The following is a 23482-nucleotide window of genomic DNA, read 5'->3' as shown; positions in this document are numbered from 1 at the left end:
AAATATAATCATATAGTCTAACACATGTTGTAGTGTTTTGGAAATTCTCGGAAATACATTCGTTAAAATTTGTTAAAACTTATAATTTACCAGTGATTTCGGTTCAAATTGTTTTTGCTTTTTAACTTTATTTGCCTTCAAGAGAACATAATGAAGAGGACGTCGCTCACTTCAGTCATGGCACGATCGTCAAACGTTGGTAAAAATAAAAATGAGGTATGCAGATACTATTTATTTATAATCGTGTCGCGTAAAGTCCTGTTATGTACGCTTATAAGGAAGTATTTATCTACGTAAAAATACAAACTGAAAGCAGTGTAAAAATCTTTATTCCTGTTAAAAGAATATAAAGCAACGAGAATTTAAGATGAGATATTTAAAGATCTATTCTTAATCTATGATATTATATAATATGACTAGAGAGATTGTCAATGTCAGTCTTCGACAGATATGCACTGTTCTCAATCTTTGAGATTTTTTATCTAGCAAATATCTAGTTGCAACGAGATTGTAAGTAGTATTCTTAATCTATGTATCCAGGTGTAAAATTCTTAGATGAAATACTATTTTTTTTTCTTTGTTAAATATAGCTGGCAAAATTATTTCAATTTGTATCTATTTTTAAAACAGACCAATAGTAGATGGAGAACAGGACTGAGAGATTAATCTTTATCTATATGAATATTGAAAGTAGCTTTAGTAGTGTAATTACTTTTAGTACATATAAAAAAACAGTAAAATTTTTATGCACGTTTTTCAGCAACTGGTTATGGCACACAAGCTGATGGCCTACCTGGTCCATGACCAAACAGTTGCTTGAGAATAGATACAAATATAATAGAGGTTCATTGGGGGGGGGGGGGGGGGGGTTGTTAGTAATGTGTACTATCACATCTTATGAACTTCCCCCCCTGGAAACTATTGTTATGATTTCCAAGTGTCTATATCACGATGAGCTAACTGACCTGCCTTTTCATTCTCACCTATCACCTATAGAGATTACACATGAAGAATTTTGTACAAAACAAAGTCTTTAGTGTTTCTGCTACTTTGTATACGTAATTGTTCATTGCAAATATATTATTATGATAGAAAACATTTTTTATAAATTATAAAAAAAATATTTTGGGGATCGGGAATTATCAGTCTTATTGCTAGCAATACATGCTGTCAGATTGATTCTCACGTGGTCCCCTCTATCTGGACGTGGGAATGATCTTGGTTAATTCTTGGTGAATTTGTCACGATGGGTCAACTGACTTGCTCAACCTCATCTATCAACCCCCATTGATGTCCCGTCAGTGTAAATGGTACAGGCGGGGTTGCCATTTCATTTTTATTCGTTTAGAAAACATTCTTGTATTTATGTTACTCACCGAAGCATTTGCTTTGATTGGTGGCCCGATCAATAAAGACTTTGGAACTGATGACGTTGCCGAAGGGTAGGAACATTTGCATCAGCTCTGCGTCACCAAACTCTTGCGGCAGGTGATAGATGAACAAGTTGCAACCCTCAGGACCGGAGATGGAGCATCCTGGGAACATAAGAAAATCTTTAAAGAACTCACAAATCTGCCTCCAGACACCAACGTTGGAAGTGAAACAAACAAAAAATAATATATATATAATATATAACTTGATATAGCAAATAAGCTGACGGCCCACCAAGTGGTAACTATCGTTTAGACGGGAACAACACTGCGATCGTTACAGAATATACTGTGACGCCCATCTGCATTACTGCTTGAGGACTAAGTTGTAATATCTCCGTACACAATAATTTCAATGCCTTATTCCCCTCTTATAACACTCCTTAACAAGTACGTAGATACATTTACTTTGTGTATCATTACAGGTGTAATTTTTCAATGTTTTCAGCATTTCAGATCTATATCTTATTTTGTTTTCTCTTATCCGTATTTTTCTGAATTTTCTATTGTGTAATTATCCCCTTTGTATTCTAATATAACTGTTTCAGATTTAATATAAGTCTATTGTATAAAGAAACACCTATCTTAATCATAAATTGTATTATTTTAAAATACCTGTCAAAATTAAAATAAATAAATGTAAAAATTATAAACGTCCGAGCTGCACACTATATTATTAAGTAACTATTATATATCTATTGACACAGTAGATAAAAAGCTTTATAAAAAGTTGTTTTAATGCGTGAAGGCATGTTAGAGACTCAGAATTGTACAGGTAGTTAAACTTAACATATCTATAGGTATATACATTGAACATTAATACACAAGAGTGCAAAACATTTACTAATAGACAAAGTACAGCGACAGACTCAGCTTGGAAGAAGTTTGCGTATGTGTTTGTTATGTATGAGCTATGTCTGTGTGTCACTGCACAGTGTCACGTACACATTAGTGTGAGACACATCGATACACTCACTATCACCTACACACAATGTTATGCATGTGTTTGTGTTACAAACTACAAAATGGCCGCTTTCCAGTAAAACTTGTGAAAAAATAATTTTATTTGCTAAAAAAATAAAAAAAAAAAGATAAATAATAATCCGAGAGAACTAATGCAGAAAAAAATGTATTAATTTTTGATTGGAGTTTTTAAAATTTAATTATTTAAATATAAAATATAATAGGTAATAAGTAAAAAATAAAATATTATTACATATAAAAAAAGACGTATATTTTAAAAAATTGTCATTCTATTAATGAGTTTGTACGTTTAAGTAGGTAAGCATTTTAATATTCTATAAAAAAAAAAAATAAAAAAAAATACTAAAATAGTACATTAAATAAGACATAGAGATATTAAACGATTGATTAATATTTTAATATATACGTATAAACAATGACATTACGACAAAAATGAATGTTTTATAAAAAAAAAAAATCGTGATCAGCTGGAAGGCGGCGGGAAAATAGTTACAGCATAGTCTCCATAAACATACACGCGCAGAAGTATCAAGCTAGAATGTTAAATAGTGTAGGTATAGCTCGAAATTATTAGGTCGTCTCTTGCTCTCGCTTGCTCCATCACGGGGCTCAACTTACCTTCTCTCTGCGCCGGCGCAATAGTCGACATCGGAGGTGGGATTGGCTGAGGGAACTGTCCGTATACCGCCGGGTAAGCTGTTGAACATTAATTTGCACATTTTCACAATGAACACCTAGTAGTTGCGTACTTACAGTTGCATGCATACACCATGAAATGTTAACATTTAATATCAAGCTAAATGATTCTGATCCAATATAAATACATTTGAACAATTTTAAGCGTCTATTTGTCATTTTTAATTTATGTTAAAAACAGTTTAACTGTTGGAACTGCGCAACAACTTCAGTTAACGACTGTTCAAAATAAATATAAATATTTTCGTGCGACCACATCATCTCGTATGCATAGCAAATAAAATGTTTAACCGCGTCATATATTTCAGATATATAATATTTGTACGTACATATAAACAATTCATAATTACAATATAAACACCAAACACACAACTACATTATATGTGAATTGATCAAAACGATTATTCGAATAGCGTGAACGAACAGCGCATAAAATCCTATTCGTACGACATTTCGTTTCAATCGATTGATCTATGTATTTATATATGTATTAAATCAGTTTATATAATATTTATTTCTGTAAGTAATTACGTACTTATTTTATTTCTTGAAAGAAGGTTAATTATATATGAATCTATTAATAAGTTATTTTAAATTTCCAATCAGTAGATCAATCGATTGATTAAAATTATAAACAATGACAATCTCTTTCCCTTGCACATCGATATTATACCACAAGTCCTAAATAATTACATACCTATATGCGATTAAGTTATACCTACTCATACTTAATCAATGTGAGTTATGAATACAAATAATATTATGTATCCGTTATTAACATGTCAATTTTGCATTTTGATTGATCGATAATTTCAATCGAAAATAAAGCAGGTAGTAGCTATGGGGTAACTTTTTCAATCATCGTGTAGTTTAGAGAAGCATTTCGTTTACTAATTATCTGCGTTTTGTATCTCTAGTGGTGTTTTTGACAATATTTTCATAACGGATACATTAAAAAGTACAAGTGACCGAGCCGGTCCAACCGGCGGCCGGGTAAGCGTGTGTACTGTGTAAGCAGAGGGATGGGCGGACGGGCGCCTAGGGCGGGGGCGGGGCGGGGGGCGGGGGCGGGTGCTAGGCGGGCGTTACTCACCGACTCCTGGGAACGGCTGCATGCCCGGGTAGGCCGCGTGCTGCAGGGCCGCCTCGCCGTTCGGGAGGCCTTGCGCGGTCACAGGCACCGCTGGAATTCAATGTTGCCAGTTATGAAACTTTTACGGTAGGTATTCAAATGCTGTTTGCCGACATAATGAAAAAGGGGATAAGTAACTTTTTTTTTTAATTAATCAGTCGATTACTTTTTTGTATAATTTGACTGTCAAAGGAAATAATAATACTAAATGAGAACACTTGGGTACAAATACTTTAGTAGAAGGATGTATGATTTAGTATAAATTGGAAATTTTTATATTTTAAATTTGGAATGACAAATGATCTGATGCACCTAATAAAAAATGGTAACCATCGCCTGTAGACATGAATACCATCACAGATATGGTATAATACACTGGAACGCCTATAGTACCCCTCATGCAAAGTGAGAAAAAGGTTTGTTAGTAATGAGACAGATCCCAGGGTTAGAACCTCCAATGCAGTATACTTCAACTGGGTTGACATCCATGCGGTTCTCCCTCGGAAATCACGTATGCCATCGTAAACCTGTACACTTCATCCAAGAAAATGTATCCCTCGTGTCAGGACTACGATGTTTATGCTTCCGCGTAATTCTCCAGCACTGTTACAGATTTTATATCAGTAAACAAAGTAAAACTTACGTCCAGTAAACGTCTGGTGTATGCCGTTGGTGTAGACGGCATCCTGCGGCGGGGGCTGTCCGTTGGCAGTTTGGGCCGCCATGTTGAAGCCTGGCATGGTCGGTGAGGGGAGGGACGGCAGCGCTCCGTTCAACGGCTGCGCGCCTCCTGTGCCTATCGCGAGGCCCGTGAAGTTGTCTGCGGGAATAGAGGTCAAATTAACAACTAATGTATACTGGGTGAAATGAAGATCATCAGCATACTTCGAACTGAGTGTGTTTCAGTTCAGGGCACGGAGGCAATTTTTTTACAACACTGGGGGCAAACGAGCATGCGGCTCACCTGATGGTAAGTGACAACCGCCGCCCATGATCACCCACAACACTAACGGCATTTCAGGTGTGCTGCCGGCCTTTTAAAAGGGAATATGCTCTTTTCTTGAAAGTTATGTTGTCATATCGGTTCGGAAATATTGCTACTGTAAGTTGATTTCAAAGAAAGTGCCTTGAAAAAGGCACGGTGGAAGACCGCCACTCGTCCAGATGGTTGGGATGAAACCATATATGATGGCATAACATCATCATCATTATATAGTCCATACTGTCTACTGTTGAACATAAGCCTCCCCCATAACAGGGAGAGGGGTTGGCAGTAGTTGCTACGTTTGGCAAGCTAATTGGCAACCGCATTTAGGCTTTTGGTGATGTTTTAAGAAACACGCTGCTACCTATCCCTTGACCGTTAAATTCCCTTAGTTGCCTGTCAAGAGACCTACGGAAAAGAAAGGGGTAGCTCATTCTATGCCGGGACCATACAGCATCATAACACAATAGTTTCCAATAATGGCGACACATGAGGGGTATTATTAGTATCACAGTATATTATGTGATGTCCATGCATAGGCGACGATTATCACCATTTTTCAGGTAGGCGGTTAGCTTGTTTGCCATTCTAAGCATTATTTCAGTAATTTTATTTCGAAAGAAACGTGGGTCGAAGATGGATATGAAAACTGAGGGCCTACCATGAAATGTTTTCCGAAATTTCGGAGCCAAAAGAAACACAAATTTGATGTTAAAATTACATAATACATGCCGTTTAGAAATATTTAAAATGTTAAAATATTGTTCCTTTGGACTTTTATGATAGGATGTATGACGAACGAAATGTTAAACTCCATTTATTGGTCCGACTTTGGTATAAACAAAAACACGAAATTGAGTCCGAAATTTCGGAATTTCATTTCATTGTAGACCCGCTGAGCTCATACTCACTGGTCAATAGAAATAACATTTATTTAAATAGACTTGTTTACAAGCACTTTTAAATCGTAATTTTTTTATGATTCTACTGCTGGGTTTGGGATGCTATCTGCTGAGAAGAAACTCAACGGTTACTATTTTCAAATCCCTCGCTCGGGGGAAAAGGGATTGTTAGTAATGGAGACTGAGAATCCCATTGCTAGCAATATACCCAACCAGGTCGAACTCCTCGCGGTTCTCCCTGGAAACTATCATGGTTAATTGCTGATGAATTCATTATGATGGGCTAACTGGCCTGTTTTCATTCTCATCTATCGCCCTTCACTGGTGCTCCGCCAGCGTATCCCGTTAGCGCAGGCGGGGTTACCATACCATTTGCACCCATCAAAAAAAAAAATCCCTCGCTCTCGCCCTCCCTTAGTCGCCTTTTACGACATCTGCGAGAAAGTATAGGGTGAGTTTTTCTACGACAAGATACTCGTATATACGGCTACATATTTTTTTCGGACTCTATATTTTGTCATAAATTATGAATTCATGTTACAATAAAGTGATAATGAACGTATTATATCAGTGTTTTGCTCTTTGAGAGCAAAGCAATAAACTGAGTTGTGACCGTTTTGTGTTACAATACATTATATTTTTTTTATTTACATTTTGCACAAGCATGAAAAATTGTTCCCTTTTTAATTTAAGCACTTTCCTTTTGTTTTTTTTTTTGTATATGTATTCTTTTTTTTTTAAATATGTACCAAGAACTGATGTTATTTGTGTGCTGTAAGTGATGAAAAAAAAAATCATATATCTATCTATTTGTTAGCATGATTTTACTATCCCGGCTTGTAGTGCTTGTCTATTTAAAAAAAAATCCTAATACTGACTAGAGAATAACTATTGAACGATTCTAGAAAAAACATAGATTAATAATGTTACCAAGAGCAATCCCACGTTAAAAGCTTAAGCTCTTCAAGCTTTTTATGGATAAATGTTATTACTCAGTAAATGAGTTTTAAATGATAGAATAATTATAAATGATTAGATATGTGTTCACTTTGTGTTGTCTATATTTTAATGATTTTATATTACAATGAATTGACATGAATAGATACAAAAAGTGACAAAATATTATTGCAAATGTTTATGTTATTATGATAAAATTATTTTAATGTTTTGTTTAATAAGTTTTTATATTTGCACGCCTACAGTGTGGCAGAATAAGATTGGACTATTTTTCTTGTAAAGTAACACCTAAAAATGTACCTTATTCCAGCAAATAAATGATTTCAATTTCAATTTCAAAAATCAAGTGCAGTTACAATATTTAATTTTACAACAATAGGAAAATTTACAATCGACAATAATACATAAGGAAGGAAGAATACTTTCGGTACGCTACATAATTAAGGCCAATTACAAGCTTTCAAAAATAACGACAGTAATCACATAAACCGCAGATAGAACATCAAATAGAATAAAAAAAAAAAAACTAACACCATACAATACTTTCATTTAGCACCTTCAAATCTTACTAGCAATTTTCCAACCATCTAACCTATACAATTCACATTATAGACATTTCTTTGTAGACTGAATTGCAACCAGATGGGACCTAATAAAATAAGTTCTAAAAGAAAAACTCAATTTGTCGCCGAGAGACGTAAGTCTGGGCCAGAACACCAGTCGGAATACTAAGCATGACGATTGCCTTACAAAGACCATATGTGTACTTCTTTGAACGAATTACGTCGTTTGTGTGGACATTGGACAGGGGTCGCTGCGACCAGGGCGCGATCAATGACCCTCCTATAAAATTTAAGAAGGTATGAAATGTTTTTGAAATAGATAATAACACTATCCCGTACTAGCAGGCGTATAGAAAATGCATGTAAACGTTTTTTTTTTATGTAATCGGAAATAGCGAATAAGCTGACGGTCCACCTGATGGAAAGTAGTAATCCTCATCTGTAAATATGAATAGTATCATGGCCATACCAGAATATGCTGCCATTTCAATGGTATCCCCCATGCATTGCCATTTTAGAGACCTAAGATATTATGCCTCTGTACCCTGTAATTTAAATTCTATATTTTATCTTTTAAACTATAAAAAAGCCATAAAAACACAAGTGCTACACGACAGAAATGTGAGAGGGACAGAGATACTTCTTTATGTACTAAGTGTTATATTGTGGAAATCCATGTCACTGGTTATTTTATTAGAATTATTTTGTTTAATTCCGCTACCATTAGTATATATCTATGTATATGTATGACTGCCAATACTCGAAGATGAACAAGTTTAGAAAAACCAGTGAGTGAATAAAATGGCAGTCAAAGATTGATGGCTAATATGGAAGATTGTGGAATTTCTGGCAGTAGTAGTGGTGGTCAATCTTCGAGTGTTGGCAGTCACACACATACTAATGGTAGCGGAATTAAACAAAATAATTCCAATCAAATAACTTTTTTATGACTTTACAAAGTACAATTTGAATGGGGGTTCGAGATAAAATATTAAATTATAAATATTATTAGTCAGAGTGATCTTGCGCTTTATTATCCCCGTTCATGAAGGGCTCAGAGTTCGAGAGATTTCAGATTTTGGCCCCAAAATTTTGTATGTCAATTTTAATTACAAACTAATTTTCCTCGGTAAAGTTGATTTGAGAGACGGCGGTGGGCTTACCTCCCGCTAATAAATTATGACGTCAGCTGTACATTTAATATTTTTTATAAAAATCATTCGGGTAATTTTATTGTGATAATATAATAGACTTGGGTATGGACAGTTAATTTGCATTATTAAGGATCTATCTAGATCCTTAGATCCTAAGATGGACCCCAGGGGTCCAAGGGAGACTCGATATGGGTTTACGTTGGTGTGACAAAAAAATAAGTGTAAGTGAGAATTGATTGGTTCCTTGTACTGTAAGTGAATGTCAAAAAAGTAAAGTCGGATGGAATCACTTTTTTGATTAGTCAACTTCACTTTCTTGACCTCCATTCACAGCGCAATCAGTTCTCACTTTTTTCGAAAATTATTAATTCTTGGTTGGAACTCAGCCGCAACGCAGATTTCATAGTTAGATCTAATTAATCTTCACATTTTTTGTCGAATTTTGGGAACATGCTAGAAATGTACCTGCATGGGATACACCGGAACCAGCAAAATTTTGAAAGTGATCTATGAGAAAAAAGCCTGGAAACCTCAGATCTAGATATTTTCCAAACCTTTGTAGAGATGCTGGAATCAAGTTTGAAAGGGTACACGAAGAAACTTTATTCGAAAATTCTTGAGGTCTAGCGGTTTAACATAGCACGATTCCCGCATAATACAAATATTTATATTCATAAAGTATGTCTGTTTGTATTGATCTGGGTGATTTCTGTATATAACATGCATGTATTTACAAAAAAAGTATGTCTATAAATCGTCTAGTACAAGTTTTGCATAATTTTTAACTAGATGGCGCCGTGTGTATGTCTCGTAGTATGTATTATTTTGTACTGCTACCATGCTGTTATAATGGACTAGTATACTGTTGGGTACGTTACCTACGCTATATCGTCACCAGACAGATGTTTTAATTACACATTAATATTTAGTACGTAGTCTGTAAGATATTAGAAATACAGGTTAACATTAAAATATGGGTCAAAAATGTACAAGGAGATAAGGATTTGAAATGAGAATCAAAAGGACCAGCGTGAAGTATTGTAGTTTTCATCCGACTTCAAAAAGAAGCAGGTTCTCAATTCGCTTGTATTTTTTATGTTTGTTATCTCATAACTCTGTAAATCGATTTGGAAAATTATTTTTTATCTGAAAGGATATACTTACTGTAGGTCCTATATAAATTTTACCAAAATCGTTTCAGTAGATAAGTTTTTAAATCAAAATATCTGATTTTGATAAAATAGAAGTCGATTTTGTTATGTGGAACACAATCTTAATTATTTACTAAAAGATTTATTTTTGTTATAACTTATAATCACTTACAATCAATCAATCAATCAATCAATCATAAAGTCAGTCTACATCATTCAATTTGGCAATAAATGACATCTGACATGACATTTGTCATTAGAGGTCTCATACACGATCATACAGCATACAGCATACTTTTAGTTCAAATAACCGACAATCGGTGTGAAAGAATTCAAGCCACACTTAAAGTTAAACACAGCTTCTTCAAGTAGAGAAAAACGTTGTGTGCAATGAATCTCCTTAAATGGGACATTTATTTTAAATGTATTGCAGAGATCCATTATATGCATGTTGCTTATAATACATTGGAGTGAAAATGTTTGTAGTTACTTTTAGTAATTAAAAAAAATGTAAGCTAAGCGCATCGGCCGGACTAATTTTAGGAAATGGATTTTTTTTCCAAATTGGCTTCATTCGAGTGTCCTGGTTTGTGGTTCCATATGTTGCCTGATTTCTTATAATGCAGGGTATCTTAGTTTGAGGAGCAGGCCATTAGAGTGATGGTGTAACACTTATTACATTGCGAACTCACCAGAGGTGGGTGGTACGACGGAATTGGCCATGCCGTTGAGCGCATGCGACGCGAGCGCCGTCATTGGACTGATGTAGCCTTGTGCGGTCGCCGCCACCATCAGAGCCGCTTGTTGCTGAGGAATGATTACGAATGATTAATTGTAATAACACTTTGTGTTTTATGCATAATATATGCCTGCTGAACATAGGTTTCTCCCATAGACTGCTATAAAGAACGGACCAAAGCCACCACTTCAACTTCATCCACGGACAATTGTGGTGAACAGTGGGTAATTAAAAGCTTTTCATATGAATCAGATATAATAAAGTTTGTAATTTCAAATAAAGTTTTTGTACCTTTCAATTAAATACTTGTAACTCCTAACAAAATACTTGTAACTTTCGACAAAATACTTGTAAGTTCCAACAAAATATTCGTAATTTCCGATAGAATACTTGTAAGTTCCTGTATAGAATACAGCTCACCTGCTCTGTGATGACCTGCGCGTAGGTGCCGTAAGCTCCGAACTGGTTGAACACGAAGGGGTTGAGTAGACTCATGTTGCCAGCCATCTGCTGCATACGTCGGAGTTGTCTCTCTTTCTCGGTGTCAGCGAATTTCACCACTAGACTCGAGGACGCACCCTGGAACAATTTATATGTATTCTGTTAATTTTTTCCCTACAGTTAATTATGACTAGTAGTAGTTTATAGTTTCATATTACTTTAAATAGTTTACGAATATCCTAGTAAGTTATAATAGATTTTTAATCTCTAGTTTATTATTGAAATAAACCTTAGATTAGATTAGAATAGATTAGATTAGAACATAACTGTAAAATTACTTTCTTTGACTTCCACGAGACAGGCTTTGCCTAGTGTGGAGTCATAGCCATATTGTACCATAGGCTAATTTTGTTAAAGGAAATAAAGATATTCTTATTCTTATATTCTTATTGTGGATTACATGTACTTAGATGATTTTAATGCCTGAGTACTAATTAATATTACATAAATTATCATAATTTTTAATAATATGTGTGTTGGGTTGTTTTGTTTAGTTAAAAATACGAGCAGATAGATACTTTTTATTGTTTCCTTCAAAAGATTACAGCGGTAAATTTTGTAAAAATACGTAAAAGAAATTATTAGAAATAGTTACATATATATACATATAATTACGACGATTTATTGTTGTTTCGTTAAATTAGTATGTATATTTTAATTGTGATTATATTTGATTTTATCTTCGTATGTGTTTCTTGATCTATTAAACAAAAACTCATAGCCACATATTAGCTTGCCATTGCTGTGGTATAAAAAAAAAATCTAAATTGTAATAAAAATAACATTTATAACAAAATTTATAATTTACTTCAAAATTTAATGTAATCGTCATAAAAAGTGTTATATATACATATAATGATTTATATATAGTGTTAGCAATAAATATATATTTGTTATCGTTCCATTAATATAGTGTAAACTGTACCAAACAACAGTTTTCCCTGTGCGACATCAAAAAGTCAGTTACGGCCTCATTCCACACGCTCGACAGTAGCTAGTAAACCGGAATAATTCAGCAGTCGTTCAACATTACGCTCGTAACAAACGGAAAGCCACTTAAAACTCCGAAGACTATTTCAATTTGCCGCAAACTACAAAGCAACAAAACTCCTACAGCGGGAACTAAATGGTGAATGCGAGCGGCATTCATTATGTATTTGCAGACAACGGGCAAAAATGGCTCCGCGTGGCATAGGCCGGGCACGTAGAGCGCAACAGGTCGCCGCCCCGGCGGTGCAACAAGTTATTTGGGCTCGTATCCAAAAATGCATCGGCCGAGACGCACGACCCGCAAACTTCGCCGTCCTCTCTTGCGGAAAACTGGCTTCCTTCCCATCCGGGGCGTAATAGTTCCGCCGTTAAGGCTCCACTTTCGTTAATTGACTGACGTTAAGTACTTCGTTAATTGGGCGTTAATTAGTCGGCGGCTGCTTTATCGATCCGTGCACGTTTTGTTATGCATGCACTGCGAGTGGGCTCGTTCGATTGGAATTGAAACTCGGCCGGTGCTTTATGTTATTCCGACGGCGTTTTCATTTGTTTGATTCCAATTTAATTCTGTCAATTAAATATTTCATCGCGACTACTTACTCGTTATTTGTTGTCGTTTTAATTATTCTTAATGTAGTAAAAAGAGACATTTTATTATGGTTGTCAGCATAATTTTAAATAATAACATAAATTTTATGTTTACGCTAAATATTTGGACATATATTTGCATATGCGTCTAACTTTGTCTAAAAATATAAAAAAAATAACATGTAGCATGAGTTATTTTTAATAAGCTATTTTAATTATATAATACTTATGTTCTATTTTTAATCTGTAAATAAAAATTACACTACTAATTATAAATGTAATTCATTTTCTTTAAAATTAGTAACTTATGAACAAATTATTTACCACATTAATAGTTTATTTATCGTTAAAGTAATACATTTTTATTTCTTTATTAACGGATATTCAACACCTTTTAAGTGAATAAAATTAAGAAAAAAATTGTTTGTTTTGCATTTACATTATTAATTTTAGAAATTTCTTTATTTTATGAATTAAAGTTTTTAAAATAAAACAGAAATTTCAATATATAGGCAATATAATAAAAAGGAAAGATTATTTTTTTTTTATGTTCTCAAAACTCAAAAATTATAAATTGATTTTAAAAATTAATCAATAGGTAATATCTTATTAAAAATAAACAAAATAGAGATCCTTATGAAAATTATAACAAAGTAACTGAAGGTATCAAAAATTTTTAATATAACTATAGTTAAAATATTAAATTCTATACAAACTATAATGTACCTACCAAGTTTTAAAACAAAAATTAAGGACTTTTATCTTAGCAAGTTGTCATATTCATAATTTGTGTCTGATAGTATACTCAAATTCTTTTTATTTTTGTAAATGTATATGTATGTATATGTATATATATATATTGATATATATATATATATATATATTGATTTATTTATGTATGTATTAGTAATTTAAAATATACATTTATATATTCACATTATTGTACGTATGCATATTTCTATATGTATTTAAAAAACGTACACAGTTTCGTGCCTCCAGTGAAACTGTTTATAATTACTCTTCTCCATCCAAAGGTTGCCTGGAAGAGATCGCTTTTAACGATAAGGCCGCCTATTGTTTTCTCAGTGTAATATTTTCTTGTAATTGTTTGTATTTATAATAAGTTTACTATTGTAATCTTATGGAGGAAACAATAAAGAGTATCTATCTATCTATAAAATGTGAATTTATTTTCCTGTCTATCTAAACATGCGATTTGCACTAACTTCACACTGGTAGTGAAGTTAGTGTAAATTGCAAGTTTAGATACAAAAATCTATGCTAAAAGCACGTTTACAAATTACGCTGAATACAAAAACAGATAATGCACGTCGTTGTTAAGTTATGGGGCGGTCCATTTGTCGATGAAACTCTAAAGATAGCCCACAATGTAAGCACGAGGTTTACGTTCATAATCGCATGTTACAATGTTGTTGTCTGCTGTACTTACGTGTCGCTTGAACGTTAATGGTGTAACGTTTCGGGTTAAATCCCAAGTTACGTCACGAGAACTCACTGTTATTATATTGTGTTAAAGTGGACTTGTGATAACAGTACACTTGTTAGAAAATGTATTATGTATCAAAAATTTATAATAGCATCGTTTGTATTTTTAATGGATGAGAATGGAATGGTAATTCCTCTGCGGTATGGGTTTACGATGGCAGGGTACTAGTGAGAGATGATAGGTAAGGATGAAAGCAGGTAGTGACGAATTTTACAAGAATTAAACGCGATGGTATCCAGCGTGGATTTGGACCTGATAAAGTATAATGGTAGCGATGAAGCTGTTGGATTACTTTGTTGAAAATACGCAAAAATGCATTTTTAATATTTATTTTATATAGCATAATTAGATTTTTTCTTGTTATTATTATTATTTTTTCAGTATTATATCATTATAATGTTTGATTTTTTAGTTTTTGGTGAGTGCATTGGTAAACTTGTAAAACTCAACAAAAAATGTATATATATATAAATAAATAAATAAATAAATAAATAAATAATGCAAGATGTCTACCACTGCACAGGGGAAGTGAGATTGTTAGTAATATGGCTAATTCCCTAGCAATGTATCCTAGCAGGTCGACTTCCATGCTGTTCCTCCTGGAAACCATCGTGAATAATTCTTGTTGAATCTACCATAATGAATTAACTGATCTGCCTTTTCTTTCTAACGTATCATCCCTCACCGGTGCCTTGCCAGTGTATACTGTTAGCGCAGGTGGGGTTATGGTTCCATTATCACCCACTAAGTAGCTGCCACTGCGCTAAGGGGACCGTTAATGCACAAACATATTGAACTGTAATTTTAGGTTTGAGTACATAGTTATTAATAACGCTGATGCTATTTTGTCTATCTGTCTATCTATCTATCTATCTATCTATATACTACGGGTATTTTGAACTTTTTAGAAAAGAGAATTTATCTATTTTAAATTCTTTCTTACCTAAGTATATATTATATATAAGTATATATATTAGATAACATTTTATTATTCCAGCTGTTAATTCTTCACCGCTGAACATAAGCATTCCTCATAAGGGGAGTTTTGGCAGTATTTGCCATGTTTGGCGCGCCTCGAGGTACGTCGTGTGGTTTTTAGTTCCCACACACCCCAGCTGCCCTCCCTTCGGCAGATGGGACGGTCTTTCCGAAGATTTTCCACACGGAAAAAAAAATGTGTGTAGGCAACCGCAGTTAGGTTTTTGGTGATAGTCGCCTCCCACACACGGCCATTAGAAAACATATACAGTGTCATATACATTTTTTTTTATACAACTTAGAATGGCAAACAAGCTGACGGCCCACCTGATGGAAAGTGGTAACCGTCGCCTATAGACATGAGCAGTACCATGGACATAACAGAGTATACTGTTACGCCCATGATACCCCCCATGCGTTGCCATTCCTGAGGACTCAGATGTTATTCCTCTGTACCCAGTAAATTCACACCATATCCCACCATTCAAACCGAAACACAGCCATGCAAACACAACTGCTTCACGGTTGAAACACGAATGGGACAGAGGTACCCAAGCAATCGACTTTTGTACAAAGTCTCCCTCTGGAATTTCAATTGTGCAGCATCTATAGTACTTCTTAATTTGGGCTAGATTTGAGAATTCGAAATATCTTGAGTGTGCCAGCCTGGTATGTTTTTTTAATGCGTAATAATGGAATGGTAACCCCGCCTGCGCTATCGGGATCTGGTATGTTGGAACATTAGGTGTAATTGTTTACAAAATACCGCCGCTGAACATAGGCGAAGGCTTGTCAAACAATCCCTATTCTATTTATTTTTTCCATCTATTTGCAAAACAAAGTAGAGGAAGTCCTATTGGGAGGGTTCTGGCAGTAGTTTTTGGCAGGCGGGTTGGCAACCGCAATTAGGTTTTGGTAACGTTTAAAAAGGGACGCTGCTGTCTATTTCTCAACCATTAAGTTCCCATAGTCACCTCTTACGACACCCATCGAAAAAGAATGTGTTGTTTACGTCGTAGACATAGTTGAAAGGGTTACATTCTTCGCACAATCAAATCTTGTCCACAGCTGGCGCGGTTCACATTAATTGCGCCGTCGAACAGTTCGCTATAAGTATACCACTCGTGTACTGTTGCGTTTATTGCCTATTTTATGACGTAATCGTTGCGTTCCCGCGGCGTCTCAGCGATAACGAGGTTCACGGGGCCTCTCCGTTACACTGTCTCGTCCAATTAACGGGATAATATTAGTCTCTTAATTGTTGTTGCAAAACTCGCTACTGTTCGCGCAATATCCGCCGTAATTTACGTGTTTGTTGAACTAGGCGTAAGTGCGGTTAACGATTTTCTTGTGCGGTTTCTGATTTATAGTGGTGTACTGTGTCGTTTGATTTAACGACATAATTATATTTGCACACAGAAAGCGTAATTTTCAAATAATTTAATAATTTTTATTAAGACAAAAAATACCAATTTTAGTCGAAGTTGAAATTAATTGTTATGTTTTAAAAACTATTGAATCGTTTGTATTAAAATTTCTATGCGACCAATACGTAAATACATTTTAATAAATAAATAAAAAAAAATCCAAGTCGGTCCATAACTGACGTCGTTACGATTCCTTTATGTATGTTACATGGTTTGGGTACCTCTGTCCCATTCGTGTTTCAACCGTGAAGCAGTTGTGTTTGCATGGCTGTGTTTCGGTTTGAAAGGTGGGATATGGCAGTGAATTTACAGGGTACAGAGGAATAACACCTGAGTCCTCAGGAATGGCAACGCATGGGGGGTATCATGGGCGAAACAGTATACTCTGTTATGTCCATGGTACTGCTCATGTCTATAGGCGACGGTTACCACTTTCCATCAGGTGGGCCGTCAGCTTGTTTGCCATTCTAAGTTGTATAAAAAAAAATGCGGTTGGAAAATATTTCATTTCCATGAGAAAAATATTATATGACAAGAAATAACTCGCTCCTTAATTGTAAGCAAATAATCTCTATTGAATAATATTTATTTTAAAATAATTATAAAGTTGGCAACAAAAATAAATAAGTGTCATTTACTAGCTATATCTCATAGATTCACTCACATGATTGAATCAGTACATGAAGTATCCTGTGTATTAAAATAGGGTATAACCTACTCGCGTACCAGATTTCACTGAAATCTGTTAAGTAGCTTTAACGTGAAAGAGTAACAAACATTCTTCCATTGTTACAAACTTTTGCATTTATTATTACATTTACACGCATGAAAAAAAAGGAAATTGTTGTTTTATATATTTTGCTTTTTGTTTTTTCCTTTGTTGCTTTGTTTTTGTTTTTCATTCTTTTATCTCTTTCACTGTGTATGTACGAGTATATGTATATTGTATGTATATGTGTATTATGTATATGTTAAAAGAATTACAAGAATATATTAAAAAATATATTAAAAGAATTACACAGAACCGACGGTACTATGTAATTCGAGTAATGTTCGTAGCGATAACCGTCCTCAGATGCAGTTCTACGCGGACGCGTAGCATCTAGTGATACGTAGAGGCGTAGTGTTCGTAGCACTACATGAAAGCGTAGAGCTACACATATGGGCATATATTTTTTTTCTAGTTTGGTACACTTAGTGGAACTAGGTATCCCGTTCTCGCCATTTCATACGATTTAGGGGTACGCGAAAGAGGACAGTTTTTAAATAAATTTATTTTCCTATTAATCATCCGTCCACTGCTGTACATATGTCTCTCCCATAGACTATTATTAATTTATAATATAATTAGTTACGTTTAAAATAACTAAAATAAATGCTCAAGTAACTTATACGGTATTCATTTTGATTTTGGTTTAACCAAAATTGCAAAAAAATAATAGAACTTTTTTTTTGTTAAAACTTAATTTTTTTTTTTTTTATACCACTGAGGTGGCAAACAAGCATACGGCCCACCTGATGGTAAGCGGTTACCGTAGCCTATGAACGCTGTAATACTGTTTAATACTGTTTAATTTAGAAATAAACATAAAAAAATTAACTGTGCTCATTTTACTGTTTAAATTTTTATACTGCGATGAATTTTAATAATGGGATGGATGAGACTTTTGCCCAGCAGTGGGACATCATAGGTTAATAATAGTATAGAGCCGAAAACATAAAAATTTATTCGCAAAAAATTGTACATTTTTTGCGATATTTATACAATTATTTAAAAAAAATACAGTGATTCACCGTGTGGTCCCTGTATAGAATAGGTCACCCCTTCCTTTCCCGTGGATGATGTAAATGGCGAATAAAGGAACTTAATAGTCGAAGGATGGGCAGCAGCATCCCCCCTAAAACATCACCAAAAGCCTAACTGCGGTTGCCAATCCGCCTGCCAAGCATGGCAACTACTGGCAAATCCAATAGGGAGAGGTCTATGCCCAGCAGTGGACAGTTAACGGCTGATATGATATAGTATGGTAGATACAGTATTAATAAATTACAATTTAAGGTATATGTAAAAAAAATACGTACAATGTATGTAATAATTAATTCCAACAGTGTAATGTAATGCATATATTTGTGTTGTAACACTGACCTCTCTTACACCTAAAACAAACAGTGGGCGTATAAGCTGTGCCATATGTATAGGACAGGACAGATCGAGATCAACAGTAAATAACGGCCTCCGAGACAGAGGGTTTCCTGCCAAACTGGCACTTAATGGCCGGCTCTAGGGTTGCCACGGTGTTTATTAACTCAATGAGTGTTTAGAAATTTAATCTATTTTAGACGATTCATTATAAAAACCTATTCATTTCTCTATAAGTTTGATGTATCCATGGTATTATTTTAAGTGTTTCATTGTACTCAAAAAAGTTGTGAGATAAATAAATAAATATTGTTATTATTCATTGAATATAAATGCAGCGCTTGCATTCAGCGACTGTCTTGAAGACTGCTATATTTTTGAAATCTTCACTCTAACTCGTGGGAGTCACTCCATAGTACATTCGCTTGGACGAGGTCGCCACTCAACAACATTTCTTCTAGTTACCGAAGTACCGAGTACTGTGACTTTAGCTATTGTTTTAAATGTAATTAATGTGAAAAAATATGTATCTTCCATATTTTTTTAAGGTATGTATGTATGTATATATTACCAGAGGAAGACTTTGTACAAAAGTCGATTGCTTAGGTACCTCTGTCCCATTCGTGTTTCAACCGTGAAGCAGTTGTGTTTGCATGGCTGTGTTTCTGTTTGAAGGGTGGATGGGATATGGCGTGAATTTACTGGGTATAGAGGAATAACACCTGAGTCCTCAGGAATGGCAACACATGGGGGGTATCATGGGCGAAACGGTATACTCTGTTATGTCCATGGTACTGCTCATGTCTATAGGCGACGGTTACCACTTTCCATCAGGTGGGCCGTCAGCTTGTTTGTCATTCTAAGTTGTTTAAAAAAAATGTAGCCAATACAGATAATGAATTTCTAGAAATATCAAAGGCGCCCCTCGTTCGTTGTAGACAATTTAAAAAAAAATCTCACTTATATATTTCAAATCATGAACATACTGATGTTGTGTAATGTTTACCATAGAACTTTTTTTTTTTTACAACACAGGGGGCAAACGAGCATGCGGCTCACCTGATGGTAAGTGATTACCGCCGCCTATGATCACCCACAACAACTACGGCATTAGTGTTGTGCTGCCGGCCTTTTAAAAAGGAATATGCTCTTTTCTTGAAGGTTATGTTGTCGTATTGGTTCGGAAATACTGCTGCTGGAAGTTATCTATACGGAAACAGTAATTCTGTTTTGTTTTGCAACAGAAATTATTAAGACAAAGATAATTATGCAAATGACTTCTTAGTGTCTCTTATTAGTGTTCATTCAAATAGAAATATATATTTTGTGATTAAATGTAAATAATTATTTTAATGTAATTTTTGATTAAACATTATTTAATTAAAAAGAAAGAACAAAATTCTATATTTCATTAATAGAAAAAAAAAAAAACTGTAATCAATTTGAATAAGATCTCTTTATAAGTATATTTTTGCCAATTAAAGGAAAAACAACTATTATTTCTAACTATTATATCTTAGAAACATAATTAGTTATTACAAAATAACACGTTGGCAACCCTAGTGCGAGAGCGGGTTAGCGGAAGCGAGAGCGGGCTGGCAGTGGCTTGCGGAAGCGGCGGCGGGCGCGGGAGGGGCACAATCGCACAATGGCCTGCCCCCGGCCCAAGCGCCAGATCACGGCTATGATGACTCACTGATGAGCAAATTGTGGCTGTGTGCCTTTAAGTTTGTATCCAGTTTTGTTAAAGATTAAAAAAAAAAATATTAATCTATACATTATTTTACATATATAAAGACTTGATCTAATTGACCGTTAAAAATGAATACCAAGTGGTACCTACTTGGACATTACACATTTTTTTTAATTAAATTAAAAAAAATGTCTCTTGTCGACGCTATCTCGTCTTTGTGAGCTCTGTTAGCTGCAGCTCTCTGTGCAAGGTGAGACGCTGTGATGCAAAGCCGTATGCATCCAAAAGAAGATTTACAAATGAAGTTGAAACAATTGTCGGTAACAACAAACATAGTAAGTTCATAAAAAATCCCATTAATATACATATAAATTAAATTAATATAATAACGGAGTTGCATAATGACAGAACATATAATACAAGTGTAGGGGAGAAAGGGATTGCTAGTAATGGAGATTAACAACCCTATTTCTAGCAATATATCCAAGCAGGTCGACGTCCTCGCGGTTCCCATTGGAAACTATCATGGTTAATTCCTGATGAATTCATCATGATAGGCTAACTGGCCTGTTTTCATTCTCATCTATCACCCTTCACTGGTGCTCCGCCAGCGTATCCTGTTAGCGCAAGCGGGGTTACCATGCCATTTTCACCGATCGAAAAAAAACTACAATTGTAGGAAACAGTATGTTAAATTAAAATACTATACTGAATCCAGGCGGCTTAGTACGGAGTTTTATTGAAGCTTAACCCGAGGAATAATAGTGGGATAGTATTAGGCTACTGGATAGCCGTCGGATTGTTAATACATAATTTTTATTTGGCTAGGATATAACATAAAAATATGTGTACATCTAATAAATATTTTTATGTGTATGTCTATATATGTGTGTGTATATATGTATATATATGTATGTATGTGTATATATGTGTATATATGTATATATATATTGTGTATGGTGTAATATATGTAATGAATATTTGGACGATGCTTTATTTGAGTTTTAAATTTTTATCCCCAATTCTTTGTGTCTTATAAGAACAGATTTTATATTTAGAAATAATGTAATGTGTTTTTTTTCGTACAGCTATTGTCAAGGCTACTGGATTCATTTTTACTGGATTTATTATTATTTATATTGGATACTTGTTTATTACACATAGGGTCGAAAACTGTTTTTGTTCTTGTTTTTCGAAAACTGTTTTTGTTCTTGTTTTTCTTTGTTTACTGATATTTTTGTTTTTTACCTTTTGTTATGCGCATGTTTGTGTATTGTGTTACTTATTCATGATCTCGATGGACCGGGCTAGGTGATGAGGTGCTAATTGAAAATCAGCGTTTCTACTTTTGCAGGAACCTTAAGCTGAATTAGCATCCTTTTTCTTTATCATAACACTGACTGATTTCTACTACATATAAAGAATATATAAATGTAAACTTTTCTATATTTTATTTATTTATTTTTATGTTGTTATTACTTATAATCTAAGTATATGTAAGTGTTATGGTTTATTGAAATAAATTTTCATTCATTCATTCTATTACTACTGTTATGTAGAGAAGTCACGGTTACTAGCAGGAACGTTAATAGGGGAGAAATCTGAAATGTTAAATGACGCCGCTGACAAGCTAGAACGGCGGTACAACGTCGATAAGTACGCCACAGTGGCCGCTCCTGCAGTCGTGCAGATTATAGCGTGGCGAATTTGAAATTTCGATTTTGCCGAATCTACGTTGCACGAGGTCATAGTGGCGAGTGGTTTTGTCATCTATTCGTACATACTAGATATTTACAGACATATTAAATTCTAGCTTTGCATTCAGTCGGATGAAGCTTCATATTTTATTTTCTACTAACTTTTGGCCGTAAAAAGTTAGAAAACAAGCGATAGGTCACTATACACAATATAGATATATACATACAATAATTTGTTTAAATATTGTCCCAATATTGTACACCGCTGTACCCGCTGACATTGATGTTTCTTTCCACTTTGGGTATTGCTGGAAGAGAACTCTTGCAGAGTTAAGCTCGCCTTTGTACATTTGATTGCCTCTGTCGTATTCTTATAACTGATGTGTACAATAATGAATTAAATAAATAAAATAAATAGATCATTTTCAACGAACTTGAAAAAGATGGAGGCTTTCAGGTTAGTTGTAAACCGATTTGGATAATTCATTTTTCATTTGAAACTATATACTTACAGGTTCGTCCCATTTTATGAAAATCGTTTCTGTACGGTATCGGTTTTAATTCAAAATACCTGGTTTTGTTACAACTGAGATCGGTATTTTGTGGGACACAATTTTTTATTGTTAGATAACGTATCAAGTAATAAAATATATAATTAATTATACCATATTTTATGTTGCACCTTTAGTAATACAGCTGTGAACAGTCAACTCTTGACCACGGTTGGTATAACCTGGTCAAAACGTTAAGATAATTCAAAGAAATTATCATAGTTTATTCGAACGCGTTAATAACTGTTTTTTATAAAACAAAAAATGTACAATTCGTAAGTCTAAAAGTGGATACAGCTGTGAAAATTGTATACAATTTGGTGCAATACTTTTAATTAGGAATTACAACCAAAATTATTATAGTTTTGGCTTTTATTACTCTTATTAAGTACTCTCTTATAATTCTTTGTTGAACATCTTTTTTGTACACACATCGTTTAGTTACATTTACCAGAAATAAATTTATTAAATTTACTAGAAAATTTGAAGATCGCATAGGAATAGGTATACCCAGTTCAAGTTAGTATGGGGACCTATAAATGTTTTATTGAGAAAAATATTCAATTTGACTACTTTTAAAGTTATGCTCATGTCTATAGGCGACGGTTACCACTTTCCATCAGGTGGGCCGTCAGCCTGTTTGCTATTCCAAGTTGAATAAAAAAAAATGCTAATGACTTAATTTTCATTCGGTATTAATGAAAGAAATCTCTTAAT

At 34.3% G+C, this 23482-nt stretch overlaps 1 protein-coding gene across 1 annotated transcript in view; it reads right to left on the bottom strand.

Moving 5' to 3' along the window:
• Positions 1-23482, bottom strand: part of LOC113519268 (CUGBP Elav-like family member 3-B) — a 981529-nt gene that overhangs the window by 9749 nt on the left and 948298 nt on the right. The window contains exons 6-11 of the mRNA XM_052898765.1: positions 11114-11272; positions 10647-10761; positions 4886-5062; positions 4204-4293; positions 3033-3110; positions 1377-1553 (exon numbers count right to left, since the gene is read on the bottom strand). Coding sequence (XP_052754725.1) covers positions 1377-1553; positions 3033-3110; positions 4204-4293; positions 4886-5062; positions 10647-10761; positions 11114-11272 — 796 coding nt within the window. The remainder of the gene's footprint in view (positions 1-1376; positions 1554-3032; positions 3111-4203; positions 4294-4885; positions 5063-10646; positions 10762-11113; positions 11273-23482) is intronic.

This window comes from Galleria mellonella, unplaced genomic scaffold, assembly GCF_026898425.1.
Source record: "Galleria mellonella isolate WM207_F2 unplaced genomic scaffold, CSIRO_AGI_GalMel_v1 utg537, whole genome shotgun sequence".
NCBI lineage: Eukaryota > Metazoa > Arthropoda > Insecta > Lepidoptera > Pyralidae > Galleria > Galleria mellonella.
This window is presented reverse-complemented; position numbering and strand designations above follow the sequence as displayed.